The sequence below is a fragment of the Manacus candei genome, unplaced genomic scaffold (assembly GCF_025592945.1).
Source record: "Manacus candei isolate 608988 ecotype Guabito, Panama unplaced genomic scaffold, ASM2559294v1 h1tg000114l, whole genome shotgun sequence".
NCBI classification, from domain to species: domain Eukaryota; kingdom Metazoa; phylum Chordata; class Aves; order Passeriformes; family Pipridae; genus Manacus; species Manacus candei.
Window position 1 is genome coordinate 3,101,056 of NW_026138162.1, and position 23,999 is coordinate 3,125,054.

The window sequence follows — 23,999 nt, forward strand, 5'->3', positions numbered from 1 at the left end:
AAGAAGGTAGAGTATAACTCAAGTGTTCCCTTTCCCATTAGGTACCACAAAACAAATGCAAGTAAAACCAAACAAAAGAAATAGCAACACTTAAAGACTATTGTGTTAATGGTAGGTAACATTGCTGCAGTCAAGTAATAAATAAATAAATACAGCAAAGAGTTCTCTACATTTTTGTTGGAATGGTGCTCAACAGTTAAAAAGGAATACATAAAGTAAAAACCCCAAACACTTTCTCAGTAATAAAGAGTTTTCAACAGAAGATCCTGAAGAAGCTTCAGTTCAAGGTGCTCTACCACTTTATCTATCATTATGAAAGGAATACTGAAGCAGATTCAAAGGGCCACTAAATGAAATAGTAAATCTTCTTACAAGCAATAATATTTATTCCAAAGAAAGAAAGCAGTTAATAAATGGTCTGGAAAAAAAACTGACTAAAGCTTCATACACTCAATTTGAAATAAATTATCTTTACATTGAAAATCTGAAGACTAAAACAGTAATGAGGACAAATCATTCTGAAACAGAAATAAATTGAACCTCACCAAAAGCGTATTTAGATATTTGACAGCTCTGCTGCTAGCACATGTAAGAATACAAACAGAACGCTAATATTTGGTTAGAATCTGAATAGGTAATACTCTTTAAAACACCACCACTGTGAAAAGTAACTGGCAACCACCATTACAAATTTCTCTTGATCTAAACTATTTTAAGCATAATCTAATCTAGTCCCTTCAGTTGTGAGCCTCACCAATGGATAACATTCCCTTTTCTCAGAGTTGCTCATAAAGTCTCATTTGTAGCATATCCCAGCACTAATACTTTCAAATCTCACTTGTACTAGTTATTGCAAACATATTGTATCCAGAGTCCAGTTTAAAGTTGGACTTATCTAACGGCAAAGTAAAGAGAGTCAGACACATTATTCTATAATACCAATTTTTTTTTCCTAAGATGACAGTCTGACCACATTGATTTGGTATCAGGGCACACATCGTTCTTGCTTGTATTGCTAAATCACACCTATGAACTTTTTTCTACCAGCCTACATACTATATCTGATGTAGAATATGGGCAGTTCCTTAGTCATTCTGTCTACCTGACAGCAATTTGACTGTATGTCTCAAGAAACCTGCATTAAAAGTTAACATGTTGAAATAATAGGCATGTTTCAGTAAACAACTTTGAATGCTGTCATCTAATCATGTTGACAGGTTTGAAAAAATTGGCCATATGAGCTGAGAAATTGGAAAGCAAATGGTTCAAAAGTGAGATACAGCAGCATTAAGACAAACTGCAAACATGTTGGATTTAGTATACATTTTAATGAGTTACAGTATCAGCAAAATACTTTAACCCACTATTACCACTTTAACTCCCATATGGCTTAGTGTGTATTGTGAGATTTTCCCTTAGTATTTCTATGACAGTACACATTTCAGGTACCCACCCAAAAGTAAGCAATATGGGATTTGCAATGATTTAACAAATATGCCAAAACACCTCCTCTCAAGTGCCATGGCTCCAAATATTTTTGTGAGGTAACAAGTCCTTCACGAATACCTCAAAGTATCTCTTACTCTATTTATCTGGTAGAATAGTTTCTCCTTAGCAGTAAGTAAGCCCTCTGATCTTTGCAGTCAAGTCCAGTGAGTTCTCTGACCGAACAACTGTGTGGAAGTTCTAGTTTGTGGATTTAATAAGTTTAAGGACGAAAAATTCAGAGTTTTCGTTATCATGTTTTGGATGTCTTCAAACCTTGTTTCTCCATGATATTCCACAATTTGCGCAGGTTGGACTGGGTGATGACATCATCAGGTTTAAGTTGAAGAGCAAGGAGGTAGTTTGCTTCAGCCTCTTTCAATTTACCATTCAGATGGAGAATGGCTCCAAGATTCATTAGGGCAGCTGGATACTGGTACAATAAAAAAAAAAAGGAAGGAAGAATATTAGAAGTATTTTCAATTTTTGTTTTTAGACAATCTTCTCGTACTTAAAGAAGTTATTCCCTTATGTTTTCAGACTTTCCATGGAAGCAATTTAGTAATTTAAGCAAATAGAAATAACAAGAAAAAGTTTCTGAACAGCTGCTGTACACTTTGTGCTTTGAACAGGTCAAGCTCTGGTGTCTACAAACATATACTTCCCACTTTAATGTTAGAAAACACAGAACTCAATAAGCTTTACATATGGTTATGTTGGCATAGCACAGGTTCCAAGAGAAAATTAAAGTAATACAAGACTGGATTAAAGATAGGAATTTAATTTTAATCAAACTCATTGCCAATAAAGAATTTATAATTGTTGGAAATAATTAACACATTGGAACTTATTTCTTTCTTCTCTTTGTCTTAATTATAATTAGTAGAAAATACAACCTGTTCTCAGATTCTAAGGATATTCAGGGGTTCTAGGATATTAATTTAGATTCAGGCTGTGGTAATCATTTCTTAATGAATGACTGAATAAAATTAACAATGGTGGAAAAACATGCTATTTTAATAAGAAAGATGTTAAAATTTCATAACAAATCCATTTGAAAGCTTCTTATGTTACTAATAATTTTTCCATATTCAGCTAAGAAAAAATGCTTCTTGTTTTTTATTTTTTCATCTCTAGATTATTCCACTATGAAATAATAGGTTCTTCATGATATAAATATGGCTGGTCATTGGAGTTAACAAACACTAAAAGGGCAGAAAAGCACATTTATGAAGCTACAAACAGTCTAACCCACCTTTTGCCAAGTACCAAAGGTATTCACATGCTAGTAAGAGCACAGTGAGAGCATTTGCCAAATCAGTACCTTGCCTTTCAAAGAAAAAGTGGGAAAAATGATACACAAAGTTCACTATGGTTCTCCCTCTCAGGTCACTGTAAGTTCCAATGAGCTTCAGAAACACTCACTTTTGAAGTCACATTGTTTTGCCTCAGAGGACAAGTGTTTCCAGACACCACTCAGCAGTGCTCTGATCAAAATACAATACTCAAAATGTGAAGCCACATGGCAAATCAGCTTCAGATTACTGTGAGGAGGGGGGTGCTTGTATGCTTTAGAAACCCCTCAGTGACAATAACTTCAGGAGAACGGTTAGATCCTGGAACAGGTTGCCTGGAGAAGTTGCAGATGCCCAGTCTCTGGAAGCGTTCCAGGCCAGGTTGGATGGTGTTTTGAGCAACCCAGTGTACTGGAAGGTGTTCCTGCCTATGGCAGAGGGCTTGGAACTAGATGATCTTCAACATCCCTTCCAACCCAAACGATTCCATGACTCCATGAAAATACAGTAGGTATATGGCCAATAGCACATGCATTAGAGATGGTCTCCCAAACTGATGTGGTAATAGGAAATCATTATGATGAGGAAGACTTACCTGTGTTCCAAACCTCTCCATTAGTAAGTTAAATTCATTACTCTTATCCTTTTGAATCAAACTTCAACAAACCCCCCAATAATTCTTGTGTCCAAAACCTAAATTTTGTGGTGGAAATGTTATTCAGATAATTCTACAGCTTTATATCCTATAAATATTCCATATTTTTTCAGCTTTCTTCTTGCTTCTTTTCACCTGTCAATATATGAATCACAAAATCTCAGGAAGAATTTGTGACATACCAAATTCTCAGAACAAGTGGCTTCCAGAGTTTCAAAATTAGGCAAAACAAAATTAGTTCAGCTCTCTCTATTGTAAACATCACAATGTAAATGCAGTGGAATCAGAAGATGTTATTTTTAGGTTTAATTTTTCTTACTTTACCCTGACAGATTTTTTCCACCTCCCTTAAGTCAGTTACTTCCTTCTACTGAGAATCAACAAACAAACAAAAAAACAGCTGAGTTTTATTTAGTTTTGCCAGTCAAATACTCTCCAAGATTTTCTCTTCCATAATATTCTGTACAGAGAAGGAAAACCATGCCCCTGAAATATCTTTCCTACAGGCAACACATATCAGCAGCCACATTTTCACAGCTTCACCTTTGCAGTGCCAGTCTTGCATACTAGTTTATGATGGAATAATGCACTCCTTAATCACCAATGTTCTGGGTGCTAATTGATGTTATAAAGTGAAGAAGGATTGGAAATCAGCTCCACTGTATATGGATGGCTGCCCCAATATCCACATATTTTATTTATTTTTAGACTTCAGATTGATTGAGAGAATTTTCTCACATCATGAGTAGGAACATCCACTCCCTCTGTTCACGCTATTTATTTATCTAGTAAGAGTTCATGAATCAAACTGCTTTCTTCAAGAGCACAGTTATTGACACAGAGCTGACTTCTCACTTGAAATATGTGTGTGTGTTTGCACTGAGACAAAGCTTACAGTGGATAAGGATTAAAAAACCTTAAACCTAGAAAAACTCACATAAATAAGACACATGTTTAAATGTGCTCAGGGCCAATTCTACAGCATCCACAAAACCTATTCTGTGGTAAGTAACACAGATGTCTCATACAGCTCCCAGAATTCCTTTCCATCTCCTCCATACCCTCCTGAAAATATGGTGTGTGTATGGGACTAATCCAGTACTCCAAAGAACATCATATATATAAGATCATACAACTACCTAAGAAACTCTTCTACCACCATCTCTTTGATATATCATTTCACAAGAGCAAGCAACAAAAACAAATAAAAAGGACAAACTGCATGACTTTTAACTGAAATTTTCCAACTTCTACATATCATCCCTAATTTCCTGGAGGCCTAACAAATTCTATGCCATTAATGCTTTAAACTAATGTATCCATGGAAAATGTGAACTGATAACTCATTTCAGGTAGTCCTGAAAGTTCATTCCAGCTCCTTTACGTTTCAAATGAGGAAATACACAGAATTTTGGAAAGACTGCTCCCTAACTTTCTAGGGTATCAGTCAATCCAATATCTCTGGCTTATAGTAATAGTCACATGAATTTTGCATGTCTGCAACATTATACATCACTGCCATTGCTCTCTGACAGCTATAAAGGTTGGTCAGAGGATAAGAGAGCAAGAGACATTTGCTATAGTTTTTCTTCACATAGATTGTCTTTTATTAAAGACAGCTGATAAAACTTTTCGGTATGTTAACAAAGGCAGTCGACAGCTACCAGTGCAATAACATGGGACTTGAAGCACTGTATAACAAATGACACCACCTACTACTTCAGAAACTTGAAAGGAGAAACAGGCCTGCCTTCATTTCCTTTTGGAGACAGATGCTTTACATCAAAAAAAGCTGACTGGCATTTCTATTGAGATTATAAATGCTGTCTTTTATGGTCTATTTGGAATTATTCCCTTTATTAGCATTTTTATCGTGGTGTGCTTGTTTCCTTAGTGGTTTTTTGGGGGCAGTGGGGAGAAGTGGTTGTGGGGAGGAGAGGAATAACAGAATAGTTAATGAATAACAAAATAACGTAAGGCATGCATTTAGTTGCCTGAGGTATTTTTGGTTTACGTTGATGACAATTTTTCAAACTTTCCCTACAGTACCAAAATAAAAGGAGAGCACTGGGGCATGCAAAATCTTAACATAAAGTCCTCTCTAAAATCAGAGAACTATGGAATTTCAAATAATTCAAATTAATTCTGGGTAGTATTTCGGGATTACACTAATGTAACCACGTAGAGTATTGGACCCACAAATGGAATGAATCTTAATGACAAGAAGATGAACTACTTCCTTGTTTGGAATCTCTGTCTCCACATATAGCAAATGCTATATCAGAAGAACAGTCCCTAACACAAGAATAAAATTTAACTCCTACATGGCCTAAGAAGTTATGGAGAGAGAAACAAATACACAAACCCTTAACCTAGCACAAACTTGTCTATATGGCAGATCAGTATGAACAAACAGTTCAAACACAAGCAAGGAAGTCTGAAATTGTTTTCCTCAAAGCTCTGCTTACAGATGACCTTCTCTTGTCAATACTACAGAGGTCAGGGTAGCAGACTCTGAGATGAAAGTGCATTCTGCTGCTGCTGCTGGAGCACTTACAAGGAAATTATGGCAATTTTTACTTCAGTAGAATCACCTGTGCAAGCTGCTTGTCACTTATCCATTTCAAAAGGTCACTGAAAAGATATTGCCAAAATCCATCTTGCTCTTAATGAATTATTGCTATGTGTGATATTGTAGATGTTTCAAAACAACCCCAGGACTGTTTAATAAATACTGTAATATGTGTGGCCAACCCATCAGAAACACAAAGGTTGTGCTTTGTTTTAAAACAGTGCCATTAAGCACACTTAATTTTTAAGGGTTCCTACTGAGTAAAGTCCATATTTAAAGACGGACATAAAATATCATTTACAAGTGCATATTTCATCACAGCACTTCTAGTTACATAGGGGTGAAGAATTCAGATAATTCTCTTTGATAACTGAAGACATGTAGGTGGTACAATGACCAAGTAGTCAAACAGCTGAGTATTACTTGTAGAATGGCTCACTAGGCATGAGAGAAAAGAGTGGTGGACTGTTTCATCTGATCAGTGACCATCGGATAATGAGCTGTTAGGCCTTTTTTATCATCCTACAGTGACAGCAAGAATTTTCCCTTGAATATTTATTACTGGTATTATTGCTGTAGCACAGTACAGTATTTTCTGAAACAATCCAAATGTCTACAGTTCCATTTTATCAGTAAAGGTAACTGTGAAAAACAGAATAATTTCAGGGGTGGCCCTTGCTTTTGACAGACTTCACAACTTCTGAGAAAAAACATGACCTAATAGTTGCTCCGAGATGTAAACATACTACTTTAAAGCATGGTGTGGGCAGAGAAGGTAGCACATTCCAGCAGGGGAGGGACATGTAGCGAGATGATTGTTGCCAACTGGATCTTACTCTCCAATTAATACATTGACAACACTGTAAATGCATCAGTGACACATGGAAGCAGACCTTTTTATATGAGCAATTTGTGTTGCCAGATAAACCAAGCACTAGTTATGGAGAGAGACTCATGTTTCTACTTGGTTCTCTACGCTATAAGGCTTCTTAAGAACTGCAGTTTGCATATGCTATGTCTGGTATTTTGTTCCAAACAGCACATGGATCACAACTAAGACATTGATCTCCAGTAAGCTGGCCAAGACGACAAGAGTATACTGTCTAGGAACAGATAACTTGGTGCAAAAAACATTCTGGATCAAGATGACAGGATGTACAGCAAAGCACCATGGATCAGACAGAATAAAAACCCCTAAAATTCAGAGTTGAGAGGGATTTCCTGTGTCATCAGCCCAGAGAGCAAAACATTTGGTTCTGCCAGAAAACAAATAAACAAAAAAATCAGTACCTTCGCAAACTCTTAAAATAGAAAAATGCTCTGCAACTTTTCCTCTACAACAATTAAGTACATTACTTAAATTGCAAGTCTGCTTATGAACAATTTTGCTAAGTATGTTTTTGTGTTGACAAGCTTTCAGTTTAAACAGTGAAGAGAGGAAATGCATTTACTCTGAAAGTACTAATTTGAACAAACGTTGTGAAGAGCACAGTTTTCACTGTTTCATTAGTCAGAAATGGACCTAAACATCTCTGCTGCAAAGGGAGCCTGTGTTCCTACCTAATTACCTTAAGAATGAGTAACATAAATAGCTATATAAATATAAATAATGACAAGCCTAGGCTCTATAGGGGAGTGGATCATTGGATTCTTTAAGAGTGCTGTGTTGTTAACACTGATAGAGAACAACCTTACCTATTCTTTACTAATATGTCATTAAACAGAAAGAGACCTCATTTATTGTTCACCAAACCAACAAATTATGAACACCCTTCAGGAAAAAAAAAAGACATCAGAAAAAAATTAGATAGGAATAAAACAGTTTCTGTTGAATACTGTTTAAATAATAGTCTCATGTTAGGATAATAAGTCAATAAGGTGGAAAACCAGAATGAGTCTTAACACAGCATCTGATGATACCACAGAAACATTCGGTCATATACTTTTTTTAAAAATTTTTTATTCTTTTACATTTGAATACTCTCATCTGGACATCTAAAGCAGGTGACATTTTAACCTGCCTGGTGAAAAGAGGATATACATGGAAATTCTTTGTATGCATCCAATCATGTGTGTTTGCAAACAGTGGAGACTATCCTATCTAAAACTGCAAACTACATGATATCTATATTTAAAATCAGAAATTAAAATGTGAAGGAAAGGTTTTTCACCTTTTTTTTCCTATTTATGGGTGACAGATGTGGGAGTTTTCATCCACAGATACACCATGAAATTATTCAGTTTACTTGTAGGTTGAGACATCGGCATCATTAAAAAAACCCACAGCTATGTGTCAGGGAAGAGTTCTAGACTTGGCATAGGAAGGATGCATCAAGCAGTCTACTTTGCTTCTCAAATTATCATATCAATAGGGGACATTTTACTATCAATGTTCTCCAGACAATGGAGATTTTTTCCTCAAAATCTTATTCATCTTAACCTTCAGAAAACTGCTCAGTATTTTAAAAACATAGTTATCCAAAACCAAACAAGCATATATAGATATATGTTACATTTTGCTGCTGAAAAGCTATAGACCATTGGTTTTTATGTAAGTTCATAGTATACTGGTCTACATATCAGCAAGTTAACAAAAGCATATGTTATAACTGTTAAAGGTTTCAGTTCATAACAGTTGAAAACATCCCACAAAAATGTACTAACATTTGTAATTTCTCTGTATCTAGACTTTTTCCCCCCATGGTCATGTCCCAATTGCTTTGATTTATGCTTAAAAAGTCTCCTAGTAATCACTCTCAGTTTATATGGAAACTGTGATGGACATTTTTAGATAACACACTTGTATTACCATAAAAAAAACTAAAGAGGAACATACGTTATAAGTATTTTGTATTACAGTTACATTGAAAAAAAAATCAACAGTTTCCAGACCTCAAAGTGTTTCTAATTAAACTTCTTTGCTTTCCAGCTCAAATGTTGTCAATGGTATAGGACAGGATAATCTTATGCAGTTTTCCTAGTACTTTAGGATTTCATAAAAAAAAAGAAAGTCATTGAATGACTTAATTTTTGTTTATAGAAATCCAACTGTCCTCTAATGTCTGCAATTTGATGATTTTAATACATAGCTACAATTACATTATAAAACATTTAACAACTTATTTACCTTATCTAACACAAGTATGCTACATGCTAACTAGGAGGTCTGTACTTCAAGCAAGTGAGAAACTTGAATAGAAATGTCATCTGTACTGTCATACTGACAAATAGAAATTGCTCAAAATCTTTCAGTAACAGAACTTTGTCCTATTAAGAAAGAAGTAAGAATTTTTAAAAATGAAAATCAATCTGTGAGTAAATGTATTTTTGCATGCATTTTTGTTTTTAAACCTTGGAAACCAGAAAAACAAAGGGCTTTATGCTACTGCCTAAAGATAAACCCCAGTTTTACTTAAAAGAAATGTAAAGTGTTAAAAGAAAAATTAGTATAATCTACATTACCCAGAAGCACACATGCAGTGCTGATTAGAATAGATGTCCATATTAACACAATCAAAACTGGCTAATCTTCAGAGAAAACTCTAATTTACAGATCATGAGTTTATAACCACAATTACACTCACACTACTAACACTAAAAAATGTTATTTTTTTTCCAATCAAATAAAATGTCATTGGTAAATAAAAATGTCTGCTGAGAATGAATGCATCATCCATCTATTTTTGCCCAGATGCTGGTTAAATACATCAGCACACAGAAAAGGTTGTACAGTTTTTCCAATATGTTGGTAACAAGTATATTGCATTAGAGTTTCTATTTTGCAGTACAACAGCCAACAACTGAAATTTCAGAAAGAAGTAGTGCTGATTTCTAGCCTTGAAAATTTAGTGGTGTTCTATTAGGGGAATCTCAAAATCACAAGGGTTCCAGTATTTTGACTCAAATGTTCAGATGAATATTAAATATCCAACAAAGTTTTACACCTTTGGCTGACAAGTGTAGTCACCTGAATTAAATGCTTGAGAACTAGATTAATATCAGTATTACTATAAGCTTTCATGAACTATTTAGGTATTTGTAGTTGTAAGGCATTGCTTTCAGGCACATTGTGTAAACCATTATGCAACTTGGCATACTTGCTCTTAGCACAAAGAATAACAATCTTGCTAATTTTTTTAAGGCTTCTATCATGCACAATCACTGTTATGACAGCCCCCACAAAAAGTGTGGTATTAGATCACTACAGAAAAGAAAACACTAGGAGATTTTGAGGCATTGCAGATTGTTTTAGGATGAATTTTAGCCTTTATTCCATCCCTTCATTGACACACTTTCTCTTGGCTAACTTTCCCTAGACAAGAGAATCAATCATTATTCCTCTACTGGTAATAATTTCACTGGCAGGAGAGGACAATTGATGTCTATCACATGAAGTGATATAATTCTCATAATAACATGTTTTATCAATAGTGTCTGAAGGTATTTTCAAATAGGTCAAAAATGCAACTTCAGCACGTGGAAATGCTACCAAGACAATTTTGCAAATAAAAACTAACTACATAACTTTGTAAATGAATAACAAAACTCTTGAGATCGTTTTAAGAACTCACATCATTTTAAGAACTATATTTTCATTACAGAGTAGAGACAACTGAAAAATGCTTAAAAAAGTCTTGCTCGCAAATATTTTGTGTTCTGAAATTTCTACACAGAAAACCTTAAAATATTTGCATGTCGATCTTTTTTTTCTTCCTCTTTGCCCTTTTTCATTTGGCTCCTATCACTTCCATGCTTGTTACCTAGTGCAATAACGTTACGCCCACACTTTCTTGACTTTAGTTTTTACCCACAGGATTGCGAGAGCAGCTGAGAAGAGAGGAATATACAAGTGGTTCTTTGCAAAATATTGAATCACAGTGTTCTGTGGAATTCATAAAGATTCATGACTTACTTTTTGGCAGCCAGTAACCCGCAGGTGTTCCCTACACAGTATTTAGCAATTAAACGCATAGTAGATATTAAAATCATTAATTTCCACAGTAAGTGCAAGGATTTAATTTTTATTCTTGTAGCTTAAAGATTTCAAGGCTGCAGTTTCTAAAATTTGGTCTTTTGATCGCTAATAGTAAGACCATTGGGCACTAATCACTCACTAGGCTTTTACAAGACCCTGACTTCTAAAAAACAAAAGTGTTTGTTGCCGTAGCAGCCTTACTTACCACATCTGAACAGTGACACGTGTTTACAGTAATTAGTATCAATAATAGCAAGACATGTTCAGCGGTAGATCTACACATCCTACTCTGAAAGATTCCACTTGATGCAGAATATGCTGACAAATGCTGTTTATCAAATAGAAGCTTTCTGTATTCTTCAAAATAATGTTTTAAGAAATGGAGACATGAAGGAACACTTTGAAAATATTTTCCTTTTTTAAAGGGTTAAATTAATTATTTCTGGAGGCATAAGAGGACAATTAATATTTGCAGGACTAGCACCAAGAAATCAAAATTCAATTCCTGTCTCCAAAATTCAATGTCAGATGTTACTTGGTGAAACCAGATGCTTGCTCCAAACTGCCTCAGAAAAAGCCCTGTATGGCTGGAGCAAACTATAATTCAAGGCCAGTAGAATTCCTATGTAATTTTGTAGTTGATGGTTCAGATTATTTTGCCTTAATTTTCACTACACATACCACTCATTCTGTATGAACATCATGGCATCCTACAGAAATCAACTGTGGGTCCTACCACTGATCTTTTTGTTAAAGCTTATTTTTCCCCCAAACCATAAGGTTTGCCTCTTATGCAATTTTCATAATCTCTGTTCAGAGAGCATTTTCTTTCTCTATTATGAGTAAAACACCCAATTTGTGAACTGATCAGCAAAAAACTCCATCAATGCAGCTATCAGAATAGAATTTTTCAAGCAGAGTTAATCAAGGATCATGTATTGATCTTTCAAAAATGATAAAAAATAAGGCTGATAATTTTAAGTGTATTTAAATGCAGTTAGAATGTGAAGAGATTAAGTAGAACTACTGAGTTACAATAAAGCTCCACCAAATATTCCACCACAAATATATTAATCATTCACCCTGAAGAATCTAGGAAACATATAGCAAATCTTCCTATGGAATTTAATTTGGGGGTTTTATTGTGGATTTTAGGTTTTACTCTTGTTGTTGTATTGGAAAAGGTTTCTATTTTCTTTCATGCTGTAATTGTTTGCAGTGAGTTTGAGGCAGCCAGATGCTAAGGCAACTGGCACTGCTACAAACCATAATGTCAGATTAAAGTTAGTTACTGTTAAGGAAGTCAATCTTTATTGAAACACCTGAAGAATTAGTAAAACTGCCTCAGCTTAGTAATAGAGCTGTTCATTATATGGAAGACATTTCAAAAGGGTAGGCACACTGGAATGCACATTTGCATTCCAGTAAAACCAGCTGTAGGAAATAGAACCATGCGAATGCACTATGAAGAGCTAACCAATACACGGTGGTTCAGAATGCCTCAAGAAGGGACTGTTTGGGGGAAATGAAAAGCTATCCATCCCCTCCCCAGTAAATCTTCTCAGTAGCAGACATCTGACTCTAAACTGTAATCTTCTGAGGGAAAAATATGTTCAAACTGGTACTGAAGTTACTTTTAAAGACAAATTCCAAGAATATTACTTCATCCAGACACCCATCCCCTTCCTAGCAGTCTGCAAAAGTACAGTCCCTCTCATGCAGATCTCAAACCAAAACAAGCCTTACTGCTGGGTATTTCTCTTCTGTATGGTCACAAAAAAATCACATTCAACCCAGAGGTGTGGGAAGGTGGGCAAGAATAACAGTTGCATCAAAACCATCTTGGGTAAATGAAACATAAGGTCTCCAGAACTTATGGGGGAAAAAAAAATAGGACGTCAATGCACAACTAAAAATCATTCCTAGAAGGAGAAATACATCAGAACTATAGACCAGGAAGAAAATTAGGAAGTTATTTATTGCAAAACATCCTAACGAGGATGTACAGTTGCTGGGTTTATTTAATGAACATAAAACCCACTTTCTTATCAGTTCTAATTGCATGATAAATCCATTGCATTGTTTCCAGAATCAGTACTAGAACACTCTATTAGGAAAAACCTTGCTAGATTCTCTCTTAATTGCGTTCAAACAGATGGTTTAATTTCTGAAATTCTAATCTACTGCTGTGAGTTCTCTATTTCATGGCACTTTACTTTTGATTGACACCAAGGGCTACATTTACAAGGCAAAGGCAATCTTGCTCTCTCCAGGAACTGATGCAGGCAGTATAGTACCCCCTGTCATATTACTATCAGGCTGTGAATCACAATCAAATGCATAAATCTATTGATGGTACATCACTTCCACAATTTCAGCAAAGAGACTGCATCTTTAGAAACCACTGCATCCCATCATCTCAAAGCAAAATGATTTGTTTTATTTAACTCAGTAGTAAAATTCTAGGCTGTGACTTTCTATTAATTAGTTTCACAAAACTATTTTTTTAATTATTCAGTAAATGAACATCACAGTTAAGTACAAACACAACTGTTGTGCAGTATTTTTCATACTGGAAAAGTAAGCACAGGAAAAAAAATCTGTCTACTCAGCTGTGGATGAAAGACATTAAAATGATAGATGAAATGAATCCAAGAGACAGGCCTAGCTGACCTCACATCCTTTTTAATTCAAAAAGTTTTGATGGTGGACTGATCACACCTATATACTGGACAAAGAATTCAGATTTGCATAACACAAATACATATGAAATCAAAAAAAAGTGAGGACACTAAGATTTCTGTTCAAGCTAACTGAGATGCAGTCCCACAAAATTTCTGAATCCAGGTCTTGACAATGAAGTAGCTCAACTATTATTTGGTATGAGAATGCTTTCTCTTTGGAGAATTTATGAGGTGTCCAGGGACAATTACAATCATTTAGTGGTATTGATATTGGAAGAACATAGGTAGGTGTGAATCTATACATTAATACTTCCATGATTAACTTCTTAGGAACCATCACTAAACTAATAATAAACATGTAAGATTTTTGTGAAAACATGATCTTTTTCTTTTTGGAGATTTAGTCACAGAAACATTTTGAACACTGTGGGCAACAGAGCCTACCATGAAAAATGAGTGCATAAACCAGAATACCCTGGGGTATTTTTTTTGTGAAGACTTTATTAGCAGGTCCAAGTAGCACAAGGGATTGACATCAGACATACCAAAAACCTGATATGACCTATGTGCTACGTGAATAGCACATGAGTTATCAGAGTTTCTTTCTCTCAAATTACATGTGTAGCACAGAATTACTGTTTCAACAGTTCTAGGTAGGAGTAATTGATTATTTAATGAAGTTCTAAAGGTTAATTAAATTTAAAAAAAGGAATTAGTATGAAGTTGCCAATTCCCAACATTTGTTCACAGTTCTTAAAGCTGAATGACTTGGAAAATACATTATGTCAATAATTAGACTGCAGGAGGACTAATATTTATGGGAAATTTGTAAATATTTTCATAGCTAAAAATGAAATGGAAAGGACTCCAAATGACCATGACATTGAGTTTCTGGCTTACTTTGCCAAGTGTTTCTGGGTATGCAGCTTACTGTTTGGAAAACTTTAAGCTAAGAAGAGCTCACAGCTGCTTGCATAATTTCACTTGAAATCAGAACCTAGAAAATCCAATTTACCTCTCACATGCAGGAGAAACAGAAGCAACTCTAAACAAGTCAGTGGTGCTACTGCAACGCAACATTTATGTAAGCAGAAGAAACTCAAATGTATTTTCATTTCAGTCATTCAGAATTTGCACAGACAAAATAGTTCTGTATTGAATAGAATATCAATGTACAACAAATTATTCTAGATAGGAAATAAACGGTAACTTAAAGGCATTTTAAATCAATTCCCAAAACTCACAAACTTCACTGAGCGAGCCAATCGATGTCAGATATTTGCATGTTTAACTGCTTGTACAATCAGGCAACTACAAATGAACCCATAACCGAATTCTCACATAACTGAAGGTGAGAACTGTAATGACATGAGTTCCAGCTTTCTCCTCCGCATCTTACACAAAGATGGATCACAGTACTGAGAACTAGATTTAAGTATTCCATAATTGCCCAAAATCACACTCAATCTTTGCTTTTACAGAGCTGCTACAATGCAGGACAAAACACATGTAGAGTTTTCTGGGATAAGGCTATAAATATTTGCACGTATCTCATAAGGGAAATCAGTGTTTTCCACAGCTGAGTAAATTGGTTTTCAAATGATACAACTCATCATGATACTGTGCTTCGGTATTACAGGTAAATATCCCCATTCCAATAGCCTGTGTTCTTTCTTTGTCCCCTGATGGAGATCACAGGGATGAAAAACAGTGTATAGGAGTTTTTATTTGTTTTGTCTGCTGGTTTTTTTTAAGGTGGAAGGCACTAATCTCTGCTGCAGTAGGAGTACTTTAAGATTCAGAACAACAGCCTGTACACAAGCCTGTCTTGAAGTTGATGACTGTGCACAACAAAAACCCCAAATGCGTCTTTAAAATATTTAGGAGGGCCATGAACAAATACAATTGCAAATATAGAAAGATAATTTTTTGTTCAAAAGAATAAATACTGTTTTTCCCAAATAGCTGGACAGAAATAATGTATATGTCTTAGACTTAGCCCCAGAGAAGAAGGATCTGAAAGGGAAGAAACAAAACAACAACAAAACAAAATTGAACTTGGGCCCAAATTAGATTTAAAAAAGCTTCCCAGTTCAGAAGGGGCAGAGAGAGTTTGTGCATGGATAAACTCTTTACATAGAGAAGTCTTGCTATTTCTGTGTATACATTGAAGATTCTTTCTATCTGAAATGAAGGAAAAGTCACATTCAGTTAATATTAATTTTCTCGAATTACTCCATTTTGTACAACCTTTAGGCAACGTCACCCTTCTGCTATGCAGGCTGAAAAATATCACAGCTATTCTGATATCAAATCTCTGAGTCAGTTTTTTATGGCGTTTCAACAGGTATAGTCTAACCAAATTAGAGTAACCAAGAAAGTGGTCTCTTATTCTTTTGAGATCAGAGAGTGATGTCCTCTTTTCAATAAGGGTGTTGCATTATCTCCTCAGCAGAGTCGATCCATGCCTAAGCCTCCCACCACTGTATTTGCCTGAAGTCAAACTATTAAAAGCATGCCATCTGCAAATACATTTCACATCAGTCATGCCTATCTCCTCATTAGGAAGCCACAGTATCCTTTTTAGTCCCTAAAAAGCCACAGTATCCTTTTTTAGTCCCTGCATGCCCTATAACAATTCATTCAGTCTTTAGCAGGAAGAGAGGAAGAACTGGATATTGGGAAATCTTCTTATTCCTCACACCTTCACCAAGAGAAAAGAAAGGAGGCCTTTTCAGGGGGCCAAGTGTGCTGCTGGGTTGGAAGGAATCCACAGCCATTCATATAATTGAGGCAGAAAGCTTGGCACACTTGAGAGGAAGCCTTTAAACAATGCGAGGCTTAGCAGCCACGCTGATAGAAGGAAGCTGTGCAGCCCGGACACAGGGCAGGAGAAGCTGGGAGCATCTCGAAGGGCAGGCAGACAGGCAGTCAGCAGAAGCTTCTTCTGCCCCACAAGGCCCACTTTCCTATTTTATGTAAAGGCAGACAACTGAAGGTTAATTTGGTAGATGCTAACTACCTAAAAATACAGCTCTGTGGTCATTCCATGGCACCAGCAGATAAACATAAAATACTGCCATGTGTACATTATTTTGAATAAACAAGTACACAGACAGAAGAACATTTTGAAACAAGGACTCTCAACTGGAAATTGTCATGCTTTATTAGCAATAACACATGGTGTAAAAACCATATAAGTACTATTTCTACAGAGAACTATGTCAGCTTTTTTTGTACTATGTTCCAGAAACCAGGAGTATGATGGCAAGGCACTTTAGTTGCACTCGCAATACAGGGACCAGGCAGAGCTGCTCAGAAGGGCTGCAGGAGTAATACATTCATTACTGTATCTCTGGAGCAGTGTGAGGATGACATTGGATCCAGTGTAGTGTTGAACAGTGCCAGTTTTTTGTCAATCAAAGATCAGCTGCAGACAATGTAGGAATCACTGTTAACCCATTCACTACTGCCAACAGCAGCAGAATTAACATAGCTGAAGCCCTTAAAAAATTTATGAAAATTCTCCCTGGGAATAAGAGGACATGCCCTTAAAGCTGGCAAAATACATTAAAGTTGTTTCCCTCACAATTATTCCAAGCATGGTAAATCTACATGAGACAATTACTGAATGTTCACAAGAAAATCAAATAGGAAAATTTGGCACGGAAACATCTAAGGAAAAACATATCATAAAGCAGATCTTGATTACAGATGTTTCAAGACAAAATGCAACATTTACTTTATTTTTAAAGATCTATGAACAATTGGAAGTATATTCATTTTTAGAAGTCCTGCCATGAATAAACCTCATATATTATGAACACTTTCCATAAGAAGTCACGGAAAGCATGTTATCTCTAAGGTGGCTATAAAATTACAGTCAATTATGTGGAAATCACTAGCATTCTTCTTTCACCAGTTAGACAGCTTGAGGTAGAGCTTATTGCAAGCCTGGAGCCCTTGACATGAAATCTGTACTCCAGCATTAGGGGAAAAAATAAAAGCACTTGTAGAAACTGCTTTTTAATATGATATTGTGGTAACTGATTACATAAACCTTTCAAGTCAAGAAATGGTTTAGTCCCCCACATCATGATTAAACCATCTAGTGGAAATTGTGTTTATTTTGCTTATAGGTACATTTCTCCCTTCACCCTCATTCTGTATGTCTTTATGTGTGTTGTTACAGTAAGACATTTAATCAAGCCCTTTTGAAGTGGTAGAGTGGAAACAGCTGTTTCTGACAATGTGCCGATGACATGGGGCTTAAAGCTGTCATGAGCTCCAGATTGCAAACAGCACTAATATGTGGTTGGGATGGTAGTGACTTGCAGGTCACGGCACCTCCTTGAGGAATGCTTCTAAGCCAATCATCTCAAGGTGGTGGCTCAAAGTCTTAAGGCTCTGGTGAGCTCTCTTTCATTTAATACTCTTGAGGTCACACTTCAAAGTGCTCTTTCTTCTCAAAAGCCACTGGCCATATGTGGGGGTTCTAGAGCAGCTTTTTTAAGACTGGTTGCTTCAGGTTCAGACTTAAAAAGTTAGAAATGCAGCTCTATTACACAAATGATGTCTTAAAAGTTGAATAAAAGCTGAAGTTTAAGTCAACATTTCACATTCTTGAAAAGAATGCCAATTTAAAGAGAGTTTCTGGATGACTGATTTTTCCACAACAAAGCAAGCTTAAAGCTCACATTTAGAGTGCCTAACAACTTGTTAAAACAATTTCCTGGTTTGTGAACATTACAATATGTAGGGCACCTAGAAATCATCTCTGAATACAGATTTTCTTCAACAATACTCTCACTCAGAATAATTATTGTATATATATCTAAGAAACTTACACTTTCATTTCTTCATGCAACTGAATTTGTTAAAACTAGACCAGTGTGATTAACATACACTCAAGCCAACATTGCTAGAACAAACACATATGTGTTTCTCACTGAGAAGGCTCTAAAATGATTTTGTTTTGATCACGGTACAAGACACACTGCAAAACCACATTTTTTGGAAAGTATTCATAAAGATCAAGGGGCTAGGGAGACTAATCTGTAGGTCACCTACAGAGTTGAAGGAAGAAAAGAGAATCTCATAAGAAATTATTCATAGCAAATAAAAGTAGATTAATTTTCTGAACTGCTTCCTGGATTCCTCTCTCTCTCTCTCTCCTTGGCTGTCCAGGGGAAGTCAACTCTGTGAAGCCTATTTGGAAATTAATAGACATAACCTTGAGAATGCTTGCTTCTTCAGTAAAGTTTAAGACAAATCATTCTCGTCTCCACAGCAGCAGTGTGTTTTACAGAAAATAATGTTCTTACTGAAATTTGCCTGGAAACTACTTTCACAGAGGATAAATACACATCTACTGCAAATAAGACCAATCATGGACATTATAACACAGCCAGACTTTTTTTTAATGTGCATCCAAGCTCTTCTTCAGCTGGTGCTGCTATTGTACCAAAGTGTTTTAACTCCTTTGCACTATGCAGAAAGAATGTGTATCCAAAAGCAAAGATGGCATTCAAGATGTGGATACATATTTTAACACACCTCCGCTGTGTTCAGTTGTTCCTTTACTCAGTACACTTTTTCTTGCAAATACTTTAGTCACTGTCATAAAGCTTGTCATGGAAAAAATAAGTTGTATTTTCAGACCTCTCCAAATTAGTTCAATGATGAATGAATCACCTCCAATATTCCAAAAATAAAATCTTTTTATGTTTGCTTTCTTAAAGACAATAACTTGCATGTTTCAGCGAAGTTATATTTTCTGTAACTGAATACTGTGTTTCTGGTGATGTTTTTAGCCTCCTTAGTCACAACCTTTATAAAAATGGATTAAATGGAATGAGAAAGTGACTGAGACACAGATATACTGGTTGCTCACTGTTGTTCCCCAGTTCTGAGATATTAAAATAAAAGTACTTGTCTAAGAGACAAATGTAGGAGTGGAGACTGATGTTTGGAAAAAACACTGAAATAGCCAAGTAAGTATCTCTGAAAGTCAGAACTCAGATGGCCATTTAAACTGAACAAGGGTGTAGAAAAGCTCAGCAGAGCAGCTTCTGGATCTGAAGGACTTATACAGTAGGGAGCAGGAGAGTAAGTATTGTGCACGCAGTGTTGCTTCATCCCAAAAGCAACAGGAATGATTGAGAAACCAGAGAAAGAGATGCAAAAGAAAAACAGAGAGAATGCTGAGAACAAAACTCTGTCATGAAAGCTCAATGAGCATAAAAATTCAATAACAATCAGTAAAAGATTCATTTTATAGTATTGCTAACGTCTTATACCTGCTAAGGACTGTATTTTATAGCAGTGATATTAGAGAAATTATACAATATGTTATATTTGTAAAGAAGTGGATGCAAGAGAGTGGAAATCTGAGTTTTCTTTCAAACTGCACTAGTTGGAAATCTCTCAGGAGCCAGGTACAGGTCTAATTCTAAAGAATAACCAGTAATTTAGTTGTCTTGGCACAGTGAAAGGAAGTTGATAACAAAGAAATGAATCTTCAACCTGGGACTTGAAGAAGTGATTGGGGAACCAAAGGGAAAAAAAGTCATACTAAAAAAAAAGCCGAGATCCAGTTTACTTGGGATGCTGATCCATAATTCACTAATATCAAAAGATACCGTCTCAATCACTAATACATCTACTATTTTGAATTTTCTGTAACGAAGTGTTTCTAGATCATTAGTGATGGATACAAAAAATAAAATTAAATCCTTCAGCACTACATTTTGCTTAAGGATATTTCTTTAGCATCTTGACTCACATAAGTTTGCTGATCCTTCATAATTATGAGACAGTGATAGGATACACAGGCTATATCCAAAAGGACAAATTAAACTGTGGGCTTTTTCAAGCCGTGAGGACAGCTCCCACACAGCTCTGGACTGGGGCACTGCAGTCTCTCAGACAGTACCTGGACACAATCTAAGCAGCTGGTTCAATCAACACTACAAAACAGCCCTGGGCACATTTAATTTATCAGTACAGATGCAGCCATGAAGTAGAGGTTACATAAGTAATTTGCATTCTATATTATTTTGGAAAGACTGGGAGCTTCTTTCTTACCATGTATACGTTATACTGCTTACTACCAAGTAATACTCCTCAAGTGGCTTCTTCTTCTCCTGATCTGAAACTATTATGGTAAATTTGAGAGTTAATAAGAGAGAGATGTATGACTACTTCTGATTTTGTTTACATTTTTGAGAAATGCCCTTGTAAAGTCATCAGAAAGTTTATGCTGGCAGTGAAAACTGACACAATCTTCCCACTCTTCTTCAGTAAAATATTTTCTAAAGGCTTTAAATCATATGCATACTATGCTAGGAAGTTAAATTATGATCTTGAATATAAAAGTGAAATTATCTCTTAAAGAAAGCTGAACACCAGTACTTATTAGATCTTTGTTTATCCTAATAAAGTTAGAAGAAAGTCGCTACAATGAACTGTTTTCTTCAAAAAGAATACTTTGGTCTTAGCATGTAAAACTTGTCATCGATAATTATAAACACCTAACCTAGCTGTCAGTTACTTCCGAGGCTCTCTGAGAAACCTCACACAAATAATCATATTCATATATGGTTTACACAACAAACTTATTTTGGAGTTTCTGAGAAACATTTTAAGCGTACAATGAACCACAGAAGACGACTTGTACCAGTTTGAACACAACTGAGGGAATCCTTTCAACATTAAGGTATCCTCTCAAAAAAACCCAAAAAACATCTGAAAGCATAAAGAATCACAAAGTCTATACTGTTATTTCACAAGGAATGAACTAATATAATACAAAATAATTTAAAATAAATTCTGCCTCATTTATATTCATGACTTTTGTCCCCCCAAAATGTGCAGGTAATTGAAAAGAAATATAACACTGAGTAAAAAATGGTGAGTAAAAAATTTTTTATTTCTTTAGTTCCAGATGCAGTAAAACTGGAAATTAGCTTCCCTTTTTAAAAAGCATCTGTCACTTATTCCTACATACTTCTGCTTCAAAAAACAAGTATTTCTTTGCCAATATACAACTACCTTGGAGATAAATACCTCTGAGGCAAAATTATCTTTAAGTTCATGACAGAGGAAAAGGCATAAATGTATTATTTAAAATGCCTTAAACAGTGGATCACAGAGTAGCCCTTCATTCTCTTTTACTAGTGAAAATAGATGGAACTGGAAATGCTTTCCAAACTTAACACATTTAAATGTAGATAAATAAATCTAAATCTAGAAGTCTTTTCCATGCTTGTTAGCCACTTATTGCTAGACCACTTCACTGAGGCAACTTGAAAGCACAGTAATTGGTTTGACAAATGAACAGCTTCATCTGACGACCCAATAATTAACCATTAAAAGAACATATATAATACATGACAAGAGATCAAATGCTCCAGCAAGAAGTTCTACTCAACAAAAAGGGTTCAGTACCATAGCACATTCATCAACTTAAGTAATGGATATCATTAGGAAGGTACTTACATTAGGTCTTAATCCTGCTGCCATTTCATAATACTTCTCGGCTTCTTCATTAAGACTGGCTTGTCTATCAGGACAGAAAAAACAACAATTACATCTCATTGTCCTTGGGCTAAGAAAAACTCATATCTAAAGAAACACAGCTAAAACCAAAACACTGCAACTATCTTTCTGTTTAAGGAAATTACCCTAAAAAATGCACAAAATATGTAAATCTAAAAGTTTTCTTATAGTTCAGAATGTCCATTAGCACAAATCCTCTTTGCCTACCTCATTTTCTTTTTCAGTTCTGAAATGATATTAGTACACATTACAAAGAAATACAGAAAGCTGAACACTCATCTCAGACAAAAACAGAGACATATGTCTTCACCAGAGGAAAATCTGGTTCACTTTTGTAATCAGACATACTTTAAATTCAGAAACTGTAAATTATGCAATAATGCAATTTCTCACATTGTACTTCCCCAAAACCGCTATCATTCCAGTAAAAAAAGGAAAAAAAGTCAGATAATACAATGATTTCTGAAAACTAGGTTTCCATGGTTGAGGGAATTTATTCAGAAAAGAGTTCCAATTTCAACATTTACTCACATCATTCTGAGAGGGGATTTAAACTTAGTTCCAGGAGAATGAGTTTCTGGGTACCTGAAGCACTATCAGCTCAACTGTTTTTCTTCTCCTTACTAATACAGACAGCATCTACATGGTCCTAGTAGTTTACTTTTTATTTCTTCTCCTGAGTTTTTAGTTTAATATCTTCAAATGAAAATGTAATTTGTTGCCAAAGAAATCCCAACATGTTTTTGTCTCAACAGGCCCTTTTTATCTCGTCTCTCAAACTCCTCTCTTCCCCTTTTGTCTCCACCTTCCTAATTTCCCTCCAACTATTCATTTTGTCTACCAGTCCATTGAGTATCAGTTTATCACATACATGTCATGAGAAAGATGGTAAATCTGTAAGAACAACCAAGCATGACTTTCAGGTAGGCTACATATCTTCTGCCAAAATTATTTCCTTTTTTCCTATGAAGGGATAGGCCCTTTCATAGGCGAGTTAGGACAGATCTTCAGCATATTTGTTCTTGCTATGTGATTACATAACACAGGTGCATTTCTGCGATACGAAATCAAAAAATTAGACAACGGAATAACACTGAGTAGGGTTGGCCATCTGATTTTTTATCCTTTTTCTTCTGCTTTTGAGAACAGTTACTAATTCAAAGAATATCAATCAACTGAGCACTTGTTCCTGGAGATTTTACCTTGTTCATTACATGAGCCTTTACATGCTTTGTTATTCAGTAATCAAACTGTGCTCTAATTTTATGTTCCTATCCACCCAGATTTTAAACATTAGCCACTTAATACATGATAGTCAATTAATCCTGGTCAATACATTTTGACAGCTATTGGTCTTGGGAGGAGAAGAGGAGAAGGATAATCCCTTTGAAATTTCTCACATAATTCCTGTGCAAGCTGAAATCACTTCCTGAGTAACAATTGCTAAGTAGAATCTGGTTTATACCTGTTAACTGTTTTAAATTACTTTTCACATGTATCATTTACTCAGTGGTTGCAGTGGTTAGAAATGATTGAATGTCTAAAGATATTAATTCAACCTGCTTCTGAATTGCTCCTGCTGGGCATCAGTAGCACTTGAAATGACTGGAAAAAAAATATTCTCATACTTATGAATTTCAGGATTTACAACAAGGTGCTATAAAATGAAACATGTTACACAGCTTTTTTTTTTTTTTTCCCTGCTTGCATGGAACTGTCAGGACACAAAGCACTTCTGAAAGTGGTGAAATAACGTACAATAAACAAGGTTTCT

General features: G+C 35.5%; 1 protein-coding gene across 3 annotated transcripts in view; it reads right to left on the reverse strand.

Moving 5' to 3' along the window:
• Nucleotides 1-422: 422 nt before the first annotated feature.
• The window catches only part of TMTC2 (transmembrane O-mannosyltransferase targeting cadherins 2), a 244,057-nt gene continuing 220,480 nt past the window's right edge, over nucleotides 423-23,999 (reverse strand). For all 3 annotated transcript variants that reach the window (XM_051770040.1, XM_051770037.1, XM_051770039.1), the window contains 2 exons: nucleotides 22,166-22,229; nucleotides 423-1,918 (listed from right to left, as the gene is read on the reverse strand). In XM_051770040.1, the coding sequence (XP_051626000.1) occupies nucleotides 1,739-1,918; nucleotides 22,166-22,229 (244 nt within the window). In that variant the 3' untranslated portion in view covers nucleotides 423-1,738. The remainder of the gene's footprint in view (nucleotides 1,919-22,165; nucleotides 22,230-23,999) is intronic.